Below are 16,116 nucleotides of genomic sequence, written 5' to 3' on the forward strand. Positions count from 1 at the left end.
TCCATTTCTTTTCTCTGTAAGAAGAAAATGGGAAATATAATATATATATATATATATATATATATATATATATGTGTGTGTGTGTGTGTGTGTGTGTAATTTTTAATTTCGGTAAAATATTTTATTTTAATATTTTTTGCTTCTATTATCCTGACTTTAAAAATATTATTCTACTTATAAAATGTAATAATTAATCATCGTCTTTTATTTTAACTTTAAAATATTGTTAATTTTTCATTTAGTAACATTGGATGTAATACTAAAATAAATTATATTATTTTTTATTATCATCAAAATACATTTTAATAATGGCAATAAATGAATTTTAAAGGAAAATATTAATTAAGTTACTTAAATTGTTTTTAGAAAATCCATACTTCCAATTAGAATTACAAATATTGCTTTTACGATTTTAGGTAACAGATAATTCTTATAATTCATATTCAAATGCAACTGTGCTAATAGAAATGCAAAACATTGACCATTATCTTTTCATCATTCTAAAATCTATTTATTTAAAAAAATCAAAATCCAAAATTAGTTTATCTAAATACTTGTCAAATTGTCTCATTCTAGTTTTATTAGTTTCTTAAAACTTGTATATTTTTAATTTTTATTTTTAGTTACTATTATGATATAAGTTAGTAAGATATATAATGAACAAATGTAATTAAAACTAAAAATAATAATTAAAGTAGATTAAAGTAATAAACTTATATATAAAAAGAAGCTTGGTCTAAACGTAAACGAGGATAAAAAGATTTCATTGCTATACTTTTAAATAGAATATTGGGCAAAAAAAGTTTGTAAACAATTTTTTTTTTCTTTTTCAATTTTAGCTTCTAGATAAGTGGATAACTTTTTTTATAGTAAAATCTCCATATATTCCACTTTATCCTTGGTCTAAAACTGAATAAAGTAAAAATACAACACTATATTTATTTTAATATTTTTAGAATCTTATTTTCACAATTTATCATCATTTTTCACATTTTTTATTAACAAATATTAACTTTTTTAAACTTATGAAAAACAAGTTGAAAGTAACACAACTTATAACATAAATCAAGGTAATGATGATAAAAAATAAGAAAAAAAACATATTTTTTCAATGTTCTCTCACTTTTCCTACAAAAGAAAATATTTATATATTCATATCAAATACATAATTCTTAAAGCACATTGATATTTAAGAGCATACTTAAACATTAAAAAAGTTAAGTCCAGTCATGTAGGAACATCAAAACAAAACCCACTTGATGCATTAATATCACTAAACCTTTCAAGACATTGTTTGTGTTAGAGTAAAGTCCAACAAACTCTTGATGACTTTGGTTGTTGTTAAACAACAAAGTACAATCATTAATATGCTTCATTTATAAGATAATAGTTTGCATACAAACCATATGAAACGCAAGTCCTCCGTTAGCACATTGTGCTCTCTTGCTTTGTCTGATAAGTAAAATCTTTGTTAGACGATACACATACAACCAAGTTAATGTTGCACATCACAAAATTCTTTATAAGCTTATTTTGTATTGCTAGAAATGTTTTCATCTTCGCATCTATAAAAAAGATATGTTTATATCAAATATATCTTGAAAGACATGCTATTTATTCTATGCCAACATACATCATGATACGCCTTATATAAACTCTGGAAAGGCTACATGTCATGTACAATCCTATGCTTTACCCCAATTTCAGTGAAAGCTCTGACATAAACCTAATAAGTCATGCCAGTTATCAAGATGTTGCTTTAAGAAGAGAAAAACATTTAATGTTGCATAGAGTGCATCTAATACACTCTACATCATTGTGTGGACAAACTAAAGCTTGAATATGAAGACATGAATTGAAATTTCTTAGTAGGAAGAAAAGGATTTAGAACGACTCTTTTTCTCAACTCTATATAAAGTACTCATCCTAGTTGAAGAATAAGAACAAGTGGTTAAAAGTTATCTTGTTAAAAGCTTTTTGTGCCTTAATCTTAACCACAACATTGTTTGTATTCTTTTAGCAAATCAGAAGAGTGTATTAATCTTGTATCCGTCAAGAGACATTATTTTTGTCTTGTAAGCAAGACCTTGTGATTGTTTGGATCACCCTTTCTTGTAAACCCCTTTTAGCAAGGAGTAGTTACATTCCAAATAATACTCAAGTCTTAGCCAAGAGCGGATGTGTTCCAAAAAATACTTTGGGTTGCTATACAAGAGTGTTCAAACAATACTCATGTTATCTAACCAAAAGTGATTGGTCCAAATAATGCTTTGTTGTGGTGTTGTAGTATTAGTCTACCTAGCAAAATTTGATCAAGAACTGGCGCATTTACAGATAAACTAGTATAAAAAGATATCATGTATATCTTTCTTTTCTTTAAGCTTGTTTAAGTTGCATGTTATTAAATTTGTCCTAACAAAAGAGAGAGAGAGTTCTTTAAAACTAAGTTTTTAAAAATGTTTTTGACAAATCATCTATCAATTTAGAAGTTTTCGTCTGACATCACTCATTTGCAATTTCGTTCTTGAAATCAAGTATACTAAGTTTATCTAAATTTTTCAATATAAAGCACAACCTAGATCAATTATCAGAAGACACATTCTTTATATTCAATTTTAGTATTGTTTTGTACAAATTAAAATTAAGGGTTTAAGAATTTCAAACCTTGAAACACAAATTCAAAATGCAAACAATAATCAAAAGCGAAAATCAAGAAAATGAAAAGAGATTAATCCACATATTCAAGAACCAAACTTATGATAATTCTCTAAAGATTTATATCAAAGTTTGAACGATTAACAAATTTAATTAATCAATTAAATTGATTATTTGAATTAAATCAAAATATCATTCAATCTAATTTGTAGTTAATCATCAAATCAAGATTCAATCAATAACTAATTTGATTATAAAACCATAAACACAACAAATCACAAAGAGAAAAACTGAAATTAGAGAAAAGAATAACAAACTTAGAGCATTAAACCATCAAAAACTCAACTCGACTTGTCTGATCTTGATTCATGAATTGATCCTCATAATTTAGTTTTCCATAGATGAAGAACACCAAACAAATTTTAGAGAAGAAGAGAAAAGAATAGGAAAACTAAAAAACGAAAAATTGAAAGAAAAGAAGATGAAGAGACAATTCCTATAACTCAAAATTTAGTAAATGATTTTTGTGTATGAATTTATAGCACATTTAAGCTATTTAAATGCTCTGAAATTTGTAGTAAACATGGTCCTAAATGTGGGCTCTAATTAGGTCCATAAGCCCAACTAAACAAGTTTAAGCTAATATAAAGAAATTTAATCCGCATGGATTGCTTTAAAAAAGTTCAACAAATGTACCTCAACTTAAAAAAAAAAAAATCATAGAAAGTGGTAAAAAATTTTCAATTCAGTAAACCATATGTCTAATTTAAATCCTTAGAAATGTAGAATCTAATGCAGCTACAATTAGTCAAATATAGTATCTACAAAATATGTTATAGGCAAAATAATGAGTAAAGATCATATGAGCTAAAGATACAAAATTAAAGTAAATATGTACAATGAATCCAATTTATCACTATTAAAAAGAAATAGACTAAAAATTGAAAATAAAACATGTGAAAATTGCTTTCAATGTATAGTAAAGTTATACATGTGCCTTTAAAATTTGTTTCATCAATAACTTGGAATTTTTTTGTAAAGTTTTGATACATAATTCAACCCTTCCTTCTTGTGTATTTGACTTATTTTTCATAGTTGGTATCATAACTCGACCTCTAAAGGGTTGAGCATCTTATTAAAAACAGGGTTTTGAAAAGATTTTGAAGAAGAAAACACTAAAACATACATGATTTTTGCTTTGTTATTACCCATTTCCAAAAGTAAAATTCACTTTGAATGAACAAATGTAGAATGTAAAGAGTAAAGAGAATAAGAATCACGAGAGATAATGAAGAAAAATGAAAAACTTTCATAGAACTTGAAATGTGAAACTGTTAAAAAAAACAGAAAACTAAACAAAACTACTAATGCACCTAAGTGTCTAATCTACTCACCATCTAAGTTGTTTCTCTTTATATCTTCCACTAATATTTGTTTATAGATTTTTGAAGCTTTACAAATGGATGGACCTTGGTTCCAACCGACATTGAACCCACAAAATCAGTTCTAAAACTATATTAACTAACTTCATCTTCCTTTTTAAGCTCTTTATTGACTATCTAGTGCCCATTGACCATGGACCTTTGATCGTCTATTGATTGGTTGACATATTTTTGCTCTCTAAACTTGACTTCTTCTACTCTTTATAGTATAATTTTTTTTATTTAAGCTCTTTATGTCAAAGTGTAGTTCGAAAATGTTCCTTCAAAAGATCTGAAATAACTGTTAAGCGATTCAATCAAAATTTAAGTTGAAAAATGTAATTTTTATTATGTTTTTTGTAAAATTCCTAATTTTATACAAAAAAATACAAATTTAAACTAAAAATAGAAAATAAGAACAAAAGGAATCCTAAGAAAAAGGAAACTAGCTTAGAAAAATATAACAAAACCGAGAGTTATCAATGAGTACCTCCATGCATCCAACATTGTCTCTTGGTTTGTAAAAAAAATCTAATCTAGTAGGCAATAAAATATTGTTAGATGGTTGGATCTAGATCTGACGTCATGTACAATGTTTGCTTGTGTGCTCATTTATAATAAGAACTAAGAGAAGTTCACTTAATTGTTATTAAACATATATTTAGATACTTAAAAAGCACCATTAATCTTGGTTTGTGTTGTAAATGCGGAGAAAGTTTCAAATTGTAGGACTTTTGTGATATTGACTATGTTGGAGACAAGGTAGAAAAGAACAAAACTAGTGGAAAATACCACTTTATAGAAGGAAACTTAATATCTTGGATGAGCAAGTAAGGGGTCTTAACATTATCCACACAAAAAATCTTAATGCATATTAGTTGCTAGTTGTTGTTCACAATTGTTATAGATAAAGAACCAACTAAAAAACTACAACATCTATAAAAGTAACATTCTTATTCTATATGATAATAATGTTGTTATTAATTTGTTTAAAATCCTATATTGCATTCTAGGGCTAAGTACATGGAAATCAAGCATCATTTCACTAGAGATCATGTTCAAAAGCATATAAATTTATAGTTTGTTAGAGAAAAGTCCAAACTCGTGATTTTGATGAAGTGTTAAAAACAACAAAACATAAAACATTGTCATAATTTATTTTAAAGATGCAAGTGTTTCTTCAAACAACAGATCATGTAAGACGCAAATGTTTCTCCTATCAAACGATATAACACTTTGCAAATTTATTTTTACATCTGATAAGCATTGTGATGCTCAGACGATACACATATAGTCTTAAGCTAATGTAGTATTTCAAAAATATTTATATCCTTACGTTTGACCAAAACGATTCAAAAAAAAATTACATCGCATCAACAATACCTTGGAACATGAGTTATAGATATTTTGTTTCAACAACTCTCAAGTATTTGCTTTGTCAACCTAGAAAAGTCTATCTGCTAAGTACAACTCTATACTTTTCACAAGTTCAAGTGAAGGCATCTTGTCCAAGAAGAGATAAGTACATCTAGTTATTGGGATGTTGCTTAAAGATGAGAAGAACATTTAATGCATGAATGGAGCACATATAGTGCATCTTCTATGTCCAAGCTCATCATATGCAAACAAGACATTAAAATGAGTGTGAAACTTCTCAACGACTAAAAAATAATTTGCAACGACTCTTTTCTTTTAGACCTATATAAATCCTTTCATCAAGAAGAAGAAAATATTTTTTGTTATTGAAAAAGTGCTAAATTGTTGTTAAAATCCTTTTGTTCCCTAAAATGAACATTGTTGTGTTTGTTTAGAAAACTAGAAAATAGTGTGTAATCTTGTAAACATCAAAAGATGCAACCCCTCTCTAGTGAGCAACCTCATGATCTTTAGATCACAACCCAAACAATTTCTTTGTCTTATCCAATAGTGACTTGTTGTTAAACAATACCCATGTTAGCCAATAATGACTTTTTGTTAAACAATACTTGTGTTAGCCAGGAGTGATTACGACCTGAAAAAAAAAATACTCATTTGTATCTTGCAGCAATAGTCTACATAGTGAAATCTATTTAGTTGATTAAGAATTGAACTAGTTTGTGTTATTAGATTAACCAATATAAGAATATTTTTACTAATATTTTTTTCCTTCCTTAACCTTTTTATATTACATATTGTAATTGTTGCACTAAAACCATGCAACCTCAAAATCATTGGTTAAAAGGATGGAAGATGAAACACTTAAAGAGTAAAATAATAGGATTTTCTTCTTTCTTCTTAGTCTTGTACAAATTGTATAGGTGTAAATTCTTTTAGGATTTTGTAGAGACATGAGTACATTTTGGGCCTTGATTTGAACTTGAAAAAGACATCCAAGAACCCTGGAAAACATGGTCAAAATTCGACTAAAAGAGGGAGAAGAGAGCTTGGAAACATAAGGTCCCACACCATATGAAAGATGTCTTTTCGAGGATAATTTGGATGTTGATTTCACTCCATGGTTCAACCCTTGGGATGTCACTTTGCTTGTTTTTAGTCTCACATTCTTTAACTTATATGAAGTGTAAGGAACTTATGCATCTATAAAGAAGACCTTTTGTACATTCACTTCTTAATTGAATGAGAATTAATTTGTTAAATGTTTGTCTTTCTTGTTCTCTTAAGGTCTTAAATCGAAGTAATCTTCTTCTCATTCTCTCCAAGAAACCTTTCTTGGAAGAATAAAATCTAAATTCTTCAAAGAACTTTGAAAGTTTTAAGAATTTTTAGTATTTGGTTGCTTTGGAAGAATGGTGTTTTTCCATCATTGTATTTTTCTTATTTTTCACAATTAGTAATCAAAGCTCAACCTCTACAGATTGAGCATCTTAACTTAGCTAGAGGAAAAGATTCAACATTGCACACATGGAACCATATCTCATCACAAAGGGAACTTCTTTCTCATTCCCAGGAGAAGACTTTTCTTATTAGAAACAAATGTATGTAAAGTTCACAAATTATCAAATGTGGCAAATCATCACAAAAGATTATATAAACATCTCAACTAGATGCAATTGAACAACAAAACAAGATGCAATTGAACAAAACAAGGTACACATGCCTTATCTAAAAATGAATATAAAAATATTTGCAAGTTAAAATAACAACAACAAAATATATGGGACTCCCGGATTATCATTAACTACGAGGGCAATGAAGACTTACAACTTCAAAAAGCTATATCACTCTCTCTCTCGTCGGTATCAGTTTTTCACAATAAATGGTGAAAATGTAGAGAATATGTTCGGAAGAATGGAAGTTCTTATGAAGAAAATAAACAAACAAATACAAGAGCCACATTATTTTCCATAATTAATTGCTTTATTTGGATGATAAGTAATAGATAAATTTGGAACTAGGAGTATTAAAAAAATATTAATTCAACCAGAAATAATTAGCAAATCCTAGTAACAGGGTGAATACAACTCTAGCAGAACCTTGATAAAGACTTTCAACCCAGAAGCAAAAGCAGTATTAAATTAATTTACATCATCTTCGGTAAAAGAAAATTGGTATTGGACCAAATGGACGGTTTAACATCTGGAGCTTGCAGCAGATCCAATTCTCAACACACAATTTAGTTGCAAAAGATTCAACAGCTTCCAATTCTTCCCTGGAAATAAACCATAAATATTAAATAATCACAAATGTAGATCAACCCTGATTTTTTTTCAAGAAAATATGTCGAAATATTTTAACTAATTCACACATTAAAAAGCTTTGGTTAATTTAGTTGATAGCAATAAACATGTCTCTATTTATAATAGTTTTTCCTAAAACACCCTTAAAAGTTTTGGGATTGTCCATATCATTTTTTTAACTTCATTACTTTTCACCTTAATAATTAATTAGAGAGTAATAATAGTGGCCTATTCATCATGAGAATGTTGGTCAAAAACAATTATTTCGACACACAATTAGAACAAAATCTAATAAAAAGGGACTGTAATTTCAAAACAGTCCTATAATTAGAAATGGAAGGAATAATTGGGATACTCAAGTCTTCACTGAAGCAAGTGAAGCTTCAAAAAGTCATAGATAATTCAAAACATTGATGGAAAATTAGCATATTTGGACATTCAAAGATCTGTTAGTGACACAAAGTAAAGGGTCAGAAATATATCACCTTCCCCCAGGGTGCCCCACATACACCACTATGCTGATGAGCCCACCTGGCATCAGAATTCTCTTGGCAGCTTCCAATGCCAGTGATGTTGTTTCTGATGCTGTTATTATCTCTTTGTCACCTCCAGGAAGATAGCCTAAGTTGAATGCAACCAGCCTATGCAGAATATCAAGATAGATAAGCATGTTCAATAAATTGTATCCATAGGAAGCAACTCACCATGACATGTAGTTTTATAATAAGAAATACATTAATGCAATCATTATTCAGGGTTACAGCTAATATTGATTATCTTTAAACCCAGGGTTGTATCAAAATTTATGAAATCTACACTCAAAATTAGTATTGTTAGGCTATCTTATTATTTAAGAATAGTTTTGATGGTGCTCCCCATACATCCAAAAATCCCATATGGTTAAGGAGTTGAAGTAAATGGTAACTTTTGTACACTCTCTCTTTCTTTCCTTAACTTTATCGACACATTAGACACATTTTAAAGACAAAAACGTCGAACTTCAAACCATACAATATTTGAAGGCAAAACTGTGACACGTGCTATTTTAGTGGACTTGAGATCACAAGTCCCAAGTCTCATTCCTTAACTCCATCGACATATCATATACATTTTAAAGAAAAAACCGTCGAGTTTCAAACCATACAATATTTGAAGGCAAAACTGTGACACGTGCTATTTTAGTGGACTTGAGCCCAGAAGTTCTAAGTCTAAAATCAAATCAGCTTTTAGAGCCTGAGTGTGCATATGGAATGGCATGTTAATTTATTGTTTAAAATTTGAGACATTTCTGTTCAGCCTTGGAAAAGATTCATGCAATGAGGCCAAGTAGGAATAAAGACTGAAATTATAATTAACTTTTCAAGAAATCTATAAAAATGAAGAATACAATAGATTTCATTTCAGTGTTATAACTAACTAAATTATACCTCAATCCTAGTCTCTAACTTTATGAGTATCAATCAATCGCAAAAGGTAATGATTTGAGTCCTTTTCTCCCCTTACTTTCCAATTTTATTTCACATGAATAAAGAAGTAAAGGGTGCAAAGTTAGGAACTACAGCAATAATTTTATAAACTCAAGTACTAAAGTGATGAATGCTTACAATTTCAAAGACAAGGGTTTACTGATGAAAATAACTACACCAGTTATTTATTATCATCAGCTTCTAAACAAGAAGTAGGAACAGGGGAACATGAAACAAGTACCTAACTGAGGCATTCCTTGGAACAACATTCTCCATTTTACTATGGCAGATATTGAAGAGCTTGACAAGTTGTCTCTGCATGTATTTTGAAATTTTAGTTGGTGACATGAAAGTTCTTAATTATTGTCAAATTCACTACACCAAACTAAAAGATCGAGGCCAGCTCAACTTCTTAGACGATAGCAGGTTTGAGTGTCATCCTAGAACATTTTTCAATGGCTATATAACACAAGACTGTTTTATGCAATATTTTTCACCGATTGAAAGTTGAAACTATTTGCTCGTATATGGTACTAACCTCATTAGAATTAAGAGACTTTTCCAGCAAGAGTGAAGTGTTATCCAAAGCATCTTCTTGAATGTCTAATGCATATACATAACCGTCATGATAATCATCAGCAACTAAATTAAGCATTGCTAAGGTGTCAAAACCATTGCCACAAGTAGCATCAATGACAGTGTCTCCTTTCTGGACAACCTGTTTCCACACCCTGGTAAGGATAAGAAATATACTTACTTCTTATCAAGGCTTTACTACCATGAAAATTAGCAAGTTTCACCAGAAGCATTTCTAAAGAAAAAATTAAATGAGTTTCTCCATAAACTAAAATTTACTAATCTATAATCTAATTTATAAAAAAATTCTAATATAATTTTTCAAAATTCCTATTTAACTTATGCTTAAGCTAAATTTAGCTGATCTAGAAGTTCAATTTAATTTTTCCTTATTTTTCTAATTTAGAAGTGTCTATGAGGAAGTCTGTCCAAACATAGCATATATAGATAAATATGAGAATAATGACAAGTATAAATAAGTAGCAAAATATATCTCGTAAACTTCAATGCAGAAGGTTGCCAAATAGTGTTCTGTAACAAACATGAAACATATTCACTTTTAACTCATCCAAAATCCTTTTAAAAGCATGGAAACTGAAATAAATATGTAAGAGAAGTTCCCCAAATTATATGACAAAGAATCAGAGAATTTTGTCACAAATTATTAGGACTTAGGACATCCCAAGAAAATTAATAGCTTAGCCTCTGTCTGTGAAACAAATGTAGCATGAGATCATCCAAGTGGAACATCCATGTAAATAATATTGCACATGCAATGTAATTTTCTAGTATCGTACTCATAGAAGTTCCTATGCATACCTTAAAAAAACTGTCTCTATTACTATTTGAGGCAACAAATAAAACAGACAAAACAGTTCTAGAATAGAATATCAGCATGGATGAGAGAAATACACAGCATGTACAGAATTTTGAAATTTTAATCTGCCACTTTATAAGAAGAAACAATAGGACTCAAAATTGAAAACTTAAAGGCCGAAAACATGAGAGTGCTTTTTTGTAGAGAATCAAAAGTAGAAGATTCAGTCACTGACGTATTAAGAACACAAGCCCTGGAGAACAACTAACTTATCCCTCAAATACTAAGCTTAAATTGGAAAAAGCAAGCAGAATTCTTTGAAGCTGAAGCATTTAAATTTTCAGGACACAATATGATAAACCAGTAGTACATACATGTGAGCAATGTCAGTTGCCCTCTTCTTCCCAAAGAGATAACTCACCAACGCATCCTCCAAACCTGAAAAACAAGGTATGGGCATTTCAACATTCGTAATAGATTATGCACACGGGTTTGTTCTACTGCCTCAAAGATAACATTTTTTAGGTTAAAGAAAAAGGGAAATGGGTACCAGAAAAGGGAGAATCTTTGGGGGAGGAAGAAGAAGATTGGAGGTCACTGGCCACTGGGAAAAACCCATTTTTCTTATTGGGTTCCCCACAGTAGCAACTAAGATTTTTGGAACAGTTGCTTAGGGTGTTGTTGAGTTTTTGAGGAGGAACTAAAAACAAGGTTCTTCGCCAAGAACATGAAAGGGTGCTGTGAGTGGCTAAAGAAAAGGACCACAGCCTCAGAGACAACATCTGCTGATTAGAACACAATCAATAGTATCATGTAGTTGAAAAAAAAACATATGGTGTTTTGTTGCACATGTCTATATTTTTAAATACACTTCTTCTCCCTTCTTAATAATTTTTTACTAGGTTATACTTTTTACTTCATTTAAAAAAAATGAATTACATTCAATTTAGTCTTTTATCTTAAAAAAAAAAACTCAAGTCTTTTTATCTTTCACAATTGTGCAGTAATTTATGGCTTTTTTTTAACCTAGTAAAATAAAGGATTAAATTGATTCAAGTTTTAAAAGATAAAAATTAAAATTCTAAAATAAAACTTGTAGACTTATTTATATTCATGCTACCCTGTGCACCACACATGGTTTATGTACCTTTCTCTAGTATTTAGTGATCATTATATTTAACATTGTAACTAAAACGTAGCGTTGCACCTTCAAATGATAAGAAGATTATGCATAAAAAATAAAAATATATTGATCATTTGTTTATTTTTTTTATTGTTAATAAAGTAAAATTAGTTAAAAAAATATTGTGATAAGAAATTTAATGTTATATGTTATTACTAATAATAACACCATATTCATTAAATATAAACATATATATTAAGGGAAGTAAAAAATAACTAGATACTTTTATTTCTCACTCTTCCAATTTTTCTAGGGTTCGGAAATCAGTTTGAGAAAAGAGAAGAAGATAGAATTTGTATTTAATTTATCTTCTAAACAATAACTTGAAAAGGAAATTATTCTCTCTTTAACATTTTGTTGACGGAAAATACAACTTTAATATTGGTCTAACTTATCAAAATTAAGACTATTACTTATCTATTTTTTTTATAAAAAATTTTCATGTTAGGTATCACTATTATTTATCTCATTTATGTGTGTTAAAAGATAAAATATTCCTATCTTTGAATAACAATTTTAACTTATATTTTTGTATCTCTGTACACTTCATTGCAATCATAAAGTATCTCATATCATCTCTAACATTGTGTTTGGAATGGGTGATGTCATTTTCAAGCGTAAATGGAAGCAGAGAAAGTAAGATTATGTTCATATTTGGTTTAGCTGATTTACAAGGAAATGGAATAATGGAAGTGGAAGGGGGCAAGAAAGAAGTACTCCATCTAAAATGGGTATGAGGTGCTAGATTTACACATTTATCCTTGCATGGTTATAGATAGTGTACGTCATAGTTGATAATTGTCAATATTGTTGGCCTCGTCAAGCTTTGAAACATGCATGGTATAGTGGTTGAAAATTGATCATAACCGATTAGGTGCTTCTGAATAATTGGTTAGCCCTCATGGCATTCTCAATTATGGGCACTTTGTGCACTAACATATGTTGGACGTATATAGACAAGGTTAAGACCAAGTCATGATTATGTATTTGGCTTAAAGAGCATGCTGGATTAATGTAGGTTAGTTTAGTATGTTGTTTCGTAATGTAGATGCATAATTTTGTGATGTTTGACTTATTTTTTGACTTGCATGAATTGATTGGTCTTTGTTTGGTGATATAAGGGTGAATTTTATTTATCCAAAATTTGAGCATGATTGGTAATAATCGATTATGCTTCAATATGTAATCGATTATATGTGAATGCATAATCAATTACATGTTGGGACATAATTGATTACATGATGTGGCATAATTGATTATACTCTCATACATAATCGATTATAGTCATTTTGTTCATACACATGGTCATTTCATGCGTGCTATTTTCATATTTATGAAGTCATTAACAATTTAACTTCGGATGACTCATTTTCCTTTTGATATGATGTTATTTTTATATTTATTAAGTCATTAACAATTTCACTTTGAATGTTACATTTGCTTTTTGATATGGGGTTGAACAATTTCAATGCTTAAGAAGTGAAGAAAATATAATGTACTTTATGAACCTCATATTTCAAAAAAGTTATTAATTATGATACATGGTTTAGGCGGAGATTAAGGCTTAAAATTTTATATGACAACAAAATTACAAACAAATTGACTTCATTGATACAAACATAGAGATGTGTTAAAAAAATTATTTCAAAAAATGGATGACAAAATGTAGAATTTTTTATTTATTTTTATAATCAAAATTTAAATAATGTTAGAACATTTAGAATGTATATTATTAATTACTGAAAGTATTGTTTATTATTTTGATTTTTACAATTATTATTATTATTTCAAATAATTATTTTTATTATGATTATTATTAATGGGAATTAAATATTTATGTGTGTGATTTGTTTTAAATAAAAATATATTAACCTTAACATTTTAAAACAGTGGTATTTTTGTAAATCATTAAAGTATACAATTAAATCTTATTTGTATTTCAGTCCCATTAATCACATCATCTACAAATTTTCTACTAATTTTCATTCACTTTCAGCTCACTTTCTCTACATCAAAACAACCTCACTTTCCACTTTTTCCCCGCTCATTTCCTTCCCTTTCCACTCCCGTCCTCACCCAAACAAAGTCTGAGTCACTATTATCGTTGCAACTCCTTTAGTAGTTATGTTGCGATGTAAAACCTTACTTGACATTCTCATTCTTTATTAAAAAGTGAGTTTCTTCATCTTTTTCTTAGTTTTCTGTTTTTAGTTGATTCATAAAATTTATGAATTATATAATTTGGATATCATTATCGGTCTTCATCTATAGTGTTTTCAATTGGGTGTTATATTTTACATTGTATAATCTATAATGCATTTTTAGATCTAAAAGTGTATTTCAAATTGGATTTTAGATTGCACAAGTTGGAATGCATTGTGGATTCATAAGTGTATTATGAATTACGTAATTCATAATATATTTACAGTTAATTGTTTTGATGTTGATTATGACTTAAACTTTTAACGGAATTCTTTGATAGACGAACATTCCCTGCAACATAGAATAAGCATATATGTATTTATTGACATTTGAGGTTAGCTTATACTATATGAATATCATCGAATGTTTTATGCATGTTTCATCTTATATTATAAAAGCTTATCAGACTTAAGAAAATACTGCATAGTTTTATATTGTCATTCAGATGAAACACTTGTGTCTGACATGATCTATTATTTTTCACAAAGTCACGATCTTACATAAGTATGACCATGTTTTACACATAAGTAGTTTTAACACTTAATTAAAATCATATGGTGTTTGTACTTTTTCCTTAACAAACCATATGACCTTTAGAAGGTCGAATGGTACAACAACTTCATAAAACACACATTAGAAGGTTCATGAATATATTGTGAAAGCAATCGGAGTTAACTTATTTAATGAATCTTATCCTTGAATGAAGATTTGAAGAAGGATCATATAGTGACAAAAATATATTGTTTAGGCCTCAACACAAACAACTTTCAAATTGATCTAATAACAAGAGTTTTTTTTTAATCGGCAAAGAATGAATTTAATAAAAAAAAAGCACCTGAAGGGTGCCCTAACCCTTATACAAAAGTTGTAAATGACCATCAAATCTTCCCTATAAAGCAAAGCAAAAACCCCACCACCAAAAAAGGGGTTCAAACTGTAACCAACAAACACCAAAAAAAGAAAGTACAGTCTCTCAAAACCAGACACTATGGTACACCGACCCAAGGCTAAACCACTACGGTTTAAAACCCCAACCAAAAAGCTACTTCTCATTTAACTTCTTATAGCGTCTTCCCAAGTCCTTCCATGAACTATGCCCACTAAACAAGCACCTACCCATACCTTCCCACACTACAAGACTTCAAACAGAACTTAGGATCAATACACCATTGAGCATAGGTAAACACTGCTAGTCTTTCCTTACTCGTCACCCAAGACCAAACTTTTAATTGAGCTAACGTGAAGATCTCAATGTGATCAACTTTACCTTTCTCAAACATAACTCTGTTTATGCACTTCCAGATCTTTCCTACCACTGCAATCTACACACAACCTCATATTTTGTTCATCTGCTGAACCATCAAACTGTAACCAACAAAAACCAAAAAAAGAAAGTACAATCTCTCAAAACCAGACACTATGGTACACCGACCCAAGGCTAAACTACTATGGTTTAAAACCCCAACCAAAAAGCTACTTCTCCTTTAACTTCTTACAATGTTTTCCCAACTCCTTCCATGAACTGTGCCCACTAAATAGGCACCTACCCATACCTTCCCACACCACAAGACTTCAGGCAAAACTTAGGATCAATACACCACTGAGCATAGGTAAACATTGCTAGTATTTCCTTACTCGTCACCCAAGACCAAGCTTTTAATTGAGCTAACGTGAAGATCTCAATGTGATCAACTTTACCTTTATCAAACATAACTTTGTTTTGCCCTTCCAAATCTTCCCTACCACTGTAATCCACACACAACCCTATATTCTGTTCATCTGCTGATTTTCCCAGGATTGACTAAACCTCAGAAGGTGTTCTTTGGCTTCGTGGTGGTACACAGACTCTTCCGCAATCCACTGGCTGCACAAACACCAAACCAACCACGCTATTTTACAGTTAAAAAAGACATGGTTAACCATCTCCTCCTCCATATCGCACTAGACACACCTATTGCTTTCCAATACCAATCCTCTCCTTTCCAAGTTGTCCCTAGTTACCATTTTATTTTGTAGCACTCGCTATGTTACAACCTACGCTGACGGTAACACCTGAAAGCTCCAGAAGAGACCAAACAGGGGAGAAAGTTCCCTACTTAGGTCATTTATAAGAGTCCTA

The 16,116-nt window shown here is 29.8% G+C and overlaps 1 protein-coding gene across 3 annotated transcripts; it reads right to left on the reverse strand.

Annotated features, from left to right (window-relative positions):
- Positions 1–7,414: 7,414 nt before the first annotated feature.
- On the reverse strand, positions 7,415–11,449 carry LOC137834987 (S-adenosyl-L-methionine-dependent methyltransferases superfamily protein). 3 transcript variants are annotated; one of them, XM_068643272.2, is made up of 6 exons: positions 11,163–11,449; positions 10,987–11,050; positions 9,758–9,950; positions 9,461–9,534; positions 8,239–8,394; positions 7,415–7,725 (listed from the first exon to the last, which is right to left on the reverse strand). In XM_068643272.2, exons 1-6 carry the CDS (start codon positions 11,392–11,394, stop codon positions 7,602–7,604), a joined length of 843 nt encoding a protein of 280 aa, XP_068499373.1. In that variant the 5' UTR covers positions 11,395–11,449; the 3' UTR covers positions 7,415–7,601. The 3 variants fall into 3 exon arrangements, 2 of the variants coding, with proteins under 2 accessions (XP_068499373.1, XP_090158876.1); XM_090302750.1 differs by having other exon boundaries at positions 9,758–9,937; positions 11,163–11,403; XR_016521167.1 differs by lacking the exon at positions 9,461–9,534 and having other exon boundaries at positions 11,163–11,435.
- Between the last annotated feature and the right edge of the window lie 4,667 nt (positions 11,450–16,116).

This window comes from Phaseolus vulgaris, chromosome 5 (assembly GCF_051622355.1).
Source record: "Phaseolus vulgaris cultivar YP4 chromosome 5, ASM5162235v1, whole genome shotgun sequence".
In the NCBI taxonomy this organism is placed as follows: domain Eukaryota; kingdom Viridiplantae; phylum Streptophyta; class Magnoliopsida; order Fabales; family Fabaceae; genus Phaseolus; species Phaseolus vulgaris.

Coding starts and splice junctions, on each gene's coding strand:
- LOC137834987 (XM_068643272.2), bottom strand. CDS start 11,394: ATGTTGTCTCTGAGGCTGTGGTCCTTTTCTTTAGCCACTCACAGCACC. Junction 11,051..11,162: donor CAAAGATTCTCCCTTTTCTG/GTACCCATTTCC, acceptor CTTGTTTTTCAG/GTTTGGAGGATGCGTTGGTG. Junction 8,395..9,460: donor CCAAGGAATGCCTCAGTTAG/GTACTTGTTTCA, acceptor TATTCTGCATAG/GCTGGTTGCATTCAACTTAG.